This window comes from Daktulosphaira vitifoliae, unplaced genomic scaffold (assembly GCF_025091365.1).
Source record: "Daktulosphaira vitifoliae isolate Bord-2020 unplaced genomic scaffold, ASM2509136v1 Scaffold_5, whole genome shotgun sequence".
Classification (NCBI taxonomy): domain Eukaryota; kingdom Metazoa; phylum Arthropoda; class Insecta; order Hemiptera; family Phylloxeridae; genus Daktulosphaira; species Daktulosphaira vitifoliae.
In genome coordinates this window covers 30,558,133-30,565,312 of record NW_026099576.1, presented here as the reverse complement: position 1 = coordinate 30,565,312, position 7,180 = coordinate 30,558,133, and the positions used below count along the sequence as shown (strand labels likewise).

Here is a 7,180-nt window from a genome sequence, read left to right as displayed (position 1 = left end):
CTAACAGTGTTATCAAAAAACTTGATTATATCTCGGAGCTTACCATGTCTTAAAATGTACTTTGAAATAAAAAAAAATAATACATTAAGGAATTTATTATCTGGTAAATGTAATAAATTAATTAATATGCATACTGTTAAACAACAATCTGATATTTTTCATCTAATATTATAGAATATTAAATATTCAAATATATTAAGAGAATTTATGTTATTCAACAGTAAAACTATTTATTTTAAAAAAAATTGACTTAGTGATCTAATAATTTTGTTTAAAGATCAAACGAAACGTAACATAATATTTATTAACAACCAGCATAGTATAATCACAGACTATATACGAAAACAATTTTCGTATAATCTTGTTTTCTTATCAATGTCTGTCATATTTAAGATTCATGTATTGGTTAAACTGTATTATTTCAGACAACAAATAGTCATAAAAGTACTCGCTGATATTCGAGTTCAAAATAGTTTTGTAATTAAGTTGTTAAATTACGGTAATTTCAAATTTGAAATTGTTTCAACATTCAAATAAATTTTACCGATTTTTATTAATAATGTGTATCATTTTAAAACATTCTTGATTTTTGATGTGAGAGAGAATAACTAAAATATAAATTTATGAAGGCTATTTTATTTTATACATTCCAAGAGTTTTGTTTACTCATGAAACTCGAGGTGAATAAATGTACATTGCATTAAACAATGATGACTACTATTAAAAAAAATGTATAAATAAAGTTTAAGTAAAATCATTATGACTTTGATTAAGTGTTATCTTTTATCTGCATACATGGAATACTATTTCATTAGATTATCATGACTTATACTTAAAATTAGATAATAACGATTTAACGATACATTTAAACATTAAATCGAAAGAAAATTGTTAAGTAGTACTATTTAATTAATGTTCACATTTAAAAAATATAAGTTTATATTTTTAAATTATTTTATTGATCGCACATAGGTAATAAAATTGAAATTCTGAGTGTAAAATGCTCAACATACAATAAAATTGCCAAATTATTTAAATCTAGTGTTGATGTGTTAAATTATAACAAAGTAGCTATTTTGTTTTTTAAATTATATATTAAACTAATAAACAGAAAAATTTTTGTTATAGTGTTAGAAAATGAGTGGTTATACAGAAGAAACATACACAAACTTGCTGAACAGCTTTAGAACCAATGATTTACAAGTATTATTGGGAACATTTGGTTTCAGTACAACAGGTCGAAAGGCTGATCTTAGAGATCGAGCTGCAGAGTTATTAAGGAATAAACCAACTAATTTTAATTTTAATGCATTTTTATCCAAAATTGTTGACATTCATCATACTTCTTTTCGTGAAAATCGTTTACCTACAAGTAATAACAATTTAATGCGAAGTATGTTACAAAATCAATCACACAATATGATACCTATTGGAATGCAGCATCATCAACAAATGTTTCAACCAAATCAGTATTTGCAACAACAAATGAATATGTCACGTTATAGATTACCCCAAGTCACACCACAAATGCCAAAGAGTATACCTGAGAATGGACATTTACAATATAATTATCCATCTCTAGCACCACGTAGTATGGTACCTCGAATATCATCTAATCCTCAAAATATGGTTCAACCTAATCAAATATTACCTAATATGGGAAGACCAACACTTAATAGAAATAGTGTCAACCCAGTTACAATACTTCCTAATAATTTAAAATTAAAAAAGTTACCTTTTTATGAAGTTATTGATGAAGTTATTAAACCAAGTTGTCTTGACGGCCAAGAACAATGCAGTGTACCAAATGCTCCTAAAGGTATAATAATATAGTATTCCATATGATATTCTTTTATTTATGTTTTAATATATAATTTATTGATATATTTACAGGTATGAGAGAGATGTTTTTCAAAATAAATCTTTCGCCTGAATGGGCTACCCATATTTCAATGAATCGTGATATATCAAATGGTAAAAGTGAGTACACATTTCAAATACAAATTCGTATCTGTCAATTAGAACCAGATACCGAAATTTCTGACTTCATGCCTCTTGGTGTACATATTCGTGTATGTGGAAAAGTATGTCAGTTACCACCAAGTGCTCCTAATATTAAACCTGGTGTTGAAGCAAGACGAATACCTAGGCCAATTAATTGTACTCAACATCTTAAACTCAATCCTAATATTTCAAATCCAGTTATTGTAAATTGGATGCCTGATGGAAAAACATATGTTTTTTGTGCATATTTAGTAAAAAAATTAAACGCTGAATCATTGTTGAAAAAACTTCAAGAAAAAGGAGCAAGAAGTGCTGTAGAAACTAAAAATAATATTATTAAAAAGTTAGCTGATGTTGATCCAGATTTAGCTACTACTTCATATAGATTTTCCTTAGTATGTCCCTTAGGAAAAATGAGAATGAAAATTCCAGCTAAATCAACAAATTGTGATCATTTACAATGCTTTGATGCTAGTATTTTCTTGTTAATGAATGAAAAGAAACCAACTTGGACATGTCCTACTTGTAGCAAACCATGTATTTATGATGACATCAGAATAGAATCATATTTCTTAGATGTAGTTTCTAGCCCAAATCTTCCAGAAAATTGTAAGGAGATAGAAATAATTGCTGATGGTTCATGGAAAGTTTATGAAGAAGAAAAAAAATTGAACAATTCAGATTATGTTTCAAACTCCAAAGAGAAACCCATAGATTCTGTTGATTTGGATGATGATAGTGATGATTGTAATGCCGGTAATTCAAATGAATCAAACAATGTTCCTAATCCAGAGTTTTCCATAGAACCAGAAAATTTAAAATCAAGTTTTGTTGATTTAACAATAAGTGATGATGAAGAATCTGTTCCTAAAGATAGAGATAAGCAAGAAAATGAAGCTGTTCCAGTTGAACATGTACAACCTGTATCTAATAAAGCTTTAGAGCCTCATGCACAACAAATACAGCCCCAGCAAGCAGTGACTAGTTCCATGCAAGGTGTTATAATAGAATTAGACAACAGTCTTTCTCCACCTTCATAATATCATGAGACTAATGTAAAGGTTACAATTTATTGGTTTAAATTTATTTTGTTAATATTTTAATTATTTGCTATTCATGAAAATTTTATCTATTTTTTAATGACTTGTAAATATATTATTAACAAGAAGTAAGATTATTAAAAATTAATTAATGTATTAATTAATTATTTTTAATTTTATTTGAACAAACAATTTTTTTACTTATATATTTTTTTTTGTAAGATATTACAATTTTTTTACATTTTTTAATATTCATTTATTTTTATATGTTGGTAATTAAAATAATTTGTTAAAAATATAATTTTTGTATATTGAAATAATGTGATTGTTATTAAATTGTATTTTTAATCTATTTCTTAAGTAATAAAATTAATTTTATAATACTTTTTGTTCTAAAAAATTCATCACTATACATTATATGTATATTCATTATTATTGTGAGGGGTTTTATTTGCCCTTATAAAAACCCTTATGCAGGAATATGTTGGCTTTATCAATCAAAGAACTATATTTTACAACTATAATTATTTTCCAAGAATAAGGATATATTCCTTTTTTGCTTTCTAAATAGGCATCCTTAATAATTATAAGAAATTTATCATAAATTTTATAATTATCATTGTTATAAAAAAATCAACTATTAATGTCTTATATTATTTTGAAACTCAACATTAACAAAATTTCGACATTTTGAATTAAAAAATTACATAGATATTTTGCATCTTTTTTTAATAAATTTTAAGTTAATATGGACTCAAAAGTATTTACATTATTTAAATATATATATTTTATTAAGCGAATTTATATACTCATACATATTGTATACATAAGAGCTATAGTTTTTACAATTTTTAATTGATAATTAATAGTTTACCTTACTAATAAGAAAAATATATTATTGTGTTAAAGTTTATAAGTAATAAATTATTACTTATAATTATATTAGAAATTGCAACTTCATGGTTGAGTAACATCAAATGTACCGCCTTTTTATGGCTATGTTGGTAGTATTTATTTATCAGATGTTGCTAAACCTGTAAATATACCAGCTGCGTGATAACATTAATTTTTGTAAGAATCTGAATGAATTTGTAAATTAAGTATATTCGGACAAAGTGTGCTTTTATAATCCAGTTTTTATTCAAATTATTATATTAATTAAAATGGCTAGAAGAATTGCTCAGTCGTCTGTTAATTGGATTGCTATTAGTGAACGTGTTCCAGAAGCTGAAAAAGCTGCTTATTTAGCTTTTAAAGCTAAATCTGATGGCTACCTCCGAAAGTACGTAAAGGTCATTCAAATATCATTTTTGACCGAATAAAATGTTTATCCTTAAATATTTCTTAAATTAAAATTTTATAGATTAATATAAGATAAATTAATAAAAATAAATATATAAATTTACATTACTATAAAGTTTTTTAATTATTGAATGAAATAATTTGCAGAATGTTGGCGTCATCCCCAGAAGCACCTAAAATTGATTGGGCCAAGTACAAGAATGCTATTCCTATCGCTGGTTTAGTTGAAAATTTTGAAAAGCAATACAATGCTGTTAAAATTCCATATCCTGAAGATAAATATACAGCATCTATTGATAGCTCTGAAAAAAAAACTGTACATATACTATTTGTTTATTCCTATACATTTTTATGACTTTAGAAAATTTTCTTTAAAAATATTCCATTCAGATTTAAATTTTGTAATGTGAATAAACTAAAGTAAAGTGTTGTATAAATGCACTTGAAAATTAATCAAATTTTACTATTCAACTAGCCTTATTTTCAATGAATGTACCATTATTATCATACTCTACCTAAATGTTAGGATTGATTTTTTCAATTATTTTTTGTATTGTTGAATTCTTAATGTCTTATTGACAAAAACTATGACTGGAAAAATTTGGAAATACTGCATATAGGAGATATATGTATGAAAGTTCCAAAATAAGATTAATTTTCTATTATTATGCAGCAAATTGGTAAAGAAAACCATAGATCTTTAATTACTTTGAACCATCTAATTAAGAGAAATAAAAAAACACTTAAAAAGAATTGTTTATAATAGTTGTATAAAAAATTTAAAAGTTATATTTTTGTGCTTTTAAATTTTACTATTTATTCATGTAATTTCATTGTCTAATTATTATATTTTAATTAAATAACATCTTTTTGAAAATTTAACTTAATATCAAAATTTTTTTTTTATTTAAAATACCATTATAAGATTCTAATTCCTACATAAATTGAATATAATTTAATTATATTAGTATTATTTCTTAAAAGTAAATTAATTGCTTACATCAAAAAATTAGACATATGAGAAATGAAATGTAAGGAATAAATTAATTCCAAATATTGATTTTTATATGTATTAGTTTTCATTTACTATTTATCAATATTCTCTTATCATAAATTACAGATGCAGGAAATAGACGAATTTAAAAAGATAGCTGCCTCTAATATTAAAGAAGCAGAAATAAGGATTGAGGAAATTAAAAAATTGTTGCCATATTCCCAAATGACTTATGAAGATGCTGCTTATATTGAGCCTGATCTGACATTAGATCTTGAAAACAAGCCATCATTCTGGCCTCATCAAGAAATTGATTATGTATTTGATGAGCCACAAGAAGAAGGTTCAGAACAAAAGAAAGTTGAAGCTGGTCATTAAATTATTCATTTCTTAGTTACAATATAATTTTACCCAATTTGCAAAAACGTTTTGGTATAAATATTTATATAAAAAAAAAATATATTGTAGTATTATTATAAATTGTTTTATTTCATAAAAATCTTAGTCAATTTTACTAAGATTTAATTACAGATAAAATGTTTAGTGTAAAATTGTATTCATAACATTATAAAATTCTAGCGTTAAGAGACTAGTTTAATAAATTTATTTTTCTTTTACTAAGTTTTGTTAATATTTATCAATCTTTCCTTAAAAAAATTTCACACTAAAAGCTATTTTAATTAGTTTACTCATGCCATTAATTTATATGTAAATTTGATTGTTATAAAATTTTTAATAAACCTTGTTACCAAATATTTATTAGTTGATGATATAAAAAAAAAGATAATGAAGTGTATACACCTTTAAAAGAAATATTGGTTAAATCTAAAAAGTATGTGAATAAACAGTTTAAGTTTAATCAATATAATCAGAAAAATCTAGTATATTATACTCATGCACTTGACTATAACAATGTATTGGTGGTTTTTTCTAGTGTAGTAAGAGAGTTAAAAATTGTTCGAATTCTATGAATAAGGATTATCAGTTATATTAAATTATGATTTATCTGATTGCATTATAAGTATTATTATATTACTATTTATAAAAAAAAATAATCATTATATCCAATACTAAACGTGAAAAGTGAACATAACACTTAGAGTAACCTGAGGTAAAAAAAACATTTTATTATCTATTGCATATAACTTGAAGTATAATGTAATTATAAACATTTAAAAATTTTTATTAGCTAGACAAACTATCAACAAATACAAATTTAGTATTAATAATTAGATTTGAACTTAATATAATGAATGATGAACTGAAATTTTGAATAATGTTTATTCTCCTCTCTAAAACAAATTGCTTATGCTAGAGATAACGAAAAACCTTAAATAGCTATACAATGGAATCAAATCATGATATTTATGCATTGCGACACGACGCTTTATCAACTGAGCTAGGTAGGCCGCCCAAAATAAAATCGTACATTTACCCCAGTGATAGTGTAAAAATTAAATTAGAATTAAGTTTTAACAAGAAAATTAATGAATAAATAACTGTTTAAAGAAATCTTTTACTCAAAATAATAACAAAATTTATTGAATTTAATCATTTTGCAATTTAATATCACAATATTTAATTATAATAAAAAACGGTAGCACAGTGGGGTCGCGGCATAGTAGAGACATTGCATAGTAGGGTCCAGTATAGATTTAATCTGACAGTGATTAAAATCACTATCATAAGAAACGCTTCGATGCAAATCTGTAGATAGTGTTTAATTTTAAAAAATTGATGGATAATTGCAAAAGCAACATCAACTTCTATTAAAATAAAATACAAAACCCATAATTATCATACAAAAATAGTATATTTTTCAATATGGTAGCCATTTGCG

At 24.4% G+C, this 7,180-nt stretch overlaps 2 protein-coding genes across 5 annotated transcripts; both read left to right on the top strand.

Moving 5' to 3' along the window:
- The first annotated feature begins 422 nt into the window (after positions 1–422).
- LOC126907478 (E3 SUMO-protein ligase PIAS2-like) lies at positions 423–3,427 on the top strand. Of its 4 annotated transcripts, none has more exons than XM_050688800.1 (3): positions 423–499; positions 1,129–1,819; positions 1,894–3,427. In XM_050688800.1, exons 2-3 carry the CDS (start codon positions 1,138–1,140, stop codon positions 3,042–3,044), a joined length of 1,833 nt encoding a protein of 610 aa, XP_050544757.1. In that variant the 5' UTR covers positions 423–499; positions 1,129–1,137; the 3' UTR covers positions 3,045–3,427. The 4 variants fall into 4 exon arrangements, with proteins under 4 accessions (XP_050544757.1, XP_050544754.1, XP_050544755.1 ...); XM_050688797.1 differs by lacking the exon at positions 423–499 and adding an exon at positions 506–680; XM_050688798.1 differs by lacking the exon at positions 423–499 and adding an exon at positions 506–731.
- A 686-nt stretch (positions 3,428–4,113) lies between these two features.
- Positions 4,114–5,961, top strand: LOC126907486 (ATP synthase subunit d, mitochondrial-like). Its single transcript, XM_050688813.1, has 3 exons — positions 4,114–4,326; positions 4,494–4,662; positions 5,467–5,961. Exons 1-3 carry the CDS (start codon positions 4,208–4,210, stop codon positions 5,716–5,718), a joined length of 540 nt encoding a protein of 179 aa, XP_050544770.1. The 5' UTR covers positions 4,114–4,207; the 3' UTR covers positions 5,719–5,961.
- Positions 5,962–7,180: the final 1,219 nt, after the last annotated feature.

Bases quoted from the DNA above. Each gene is read 5' to 3' on its own strand.
- LOC126907486 (XM_050688813.1), top strand. From the start codon at position 4,208: ATGGCTAGAAGAATTGCTCAGTCGTCTGTTAATTGGATTGCTATTAGT. The intron at 4,327-4,493 runs GTACGTAAAGGT...AATAATTTGCAG, and splicing joins TCTGATGGCTACCTCCGAAA to AATGTTGGCGTCATCCCCAG. The intron at 4,663-5,466 runs GTACATATACTA...CATAAATTACAG, and splicing joins ATAGCTCTGAAAAAAAAACT to ATGCAGGAAATAGACGAATT.
- LOC126907478 (XM_050688800.1), top strand. From the start codon at position 1,138: ATGAGTGGTTATACAGAAGAAACATACACAAACTTGCTGAACAGCTTT. The intron at 1,820-1,893 runs GTATAATAATAT...ATATATTTACAG, and splicing joins TGTACCAAATGCTCCTAAAG to GTATGAGAGAGATGTTTTTC.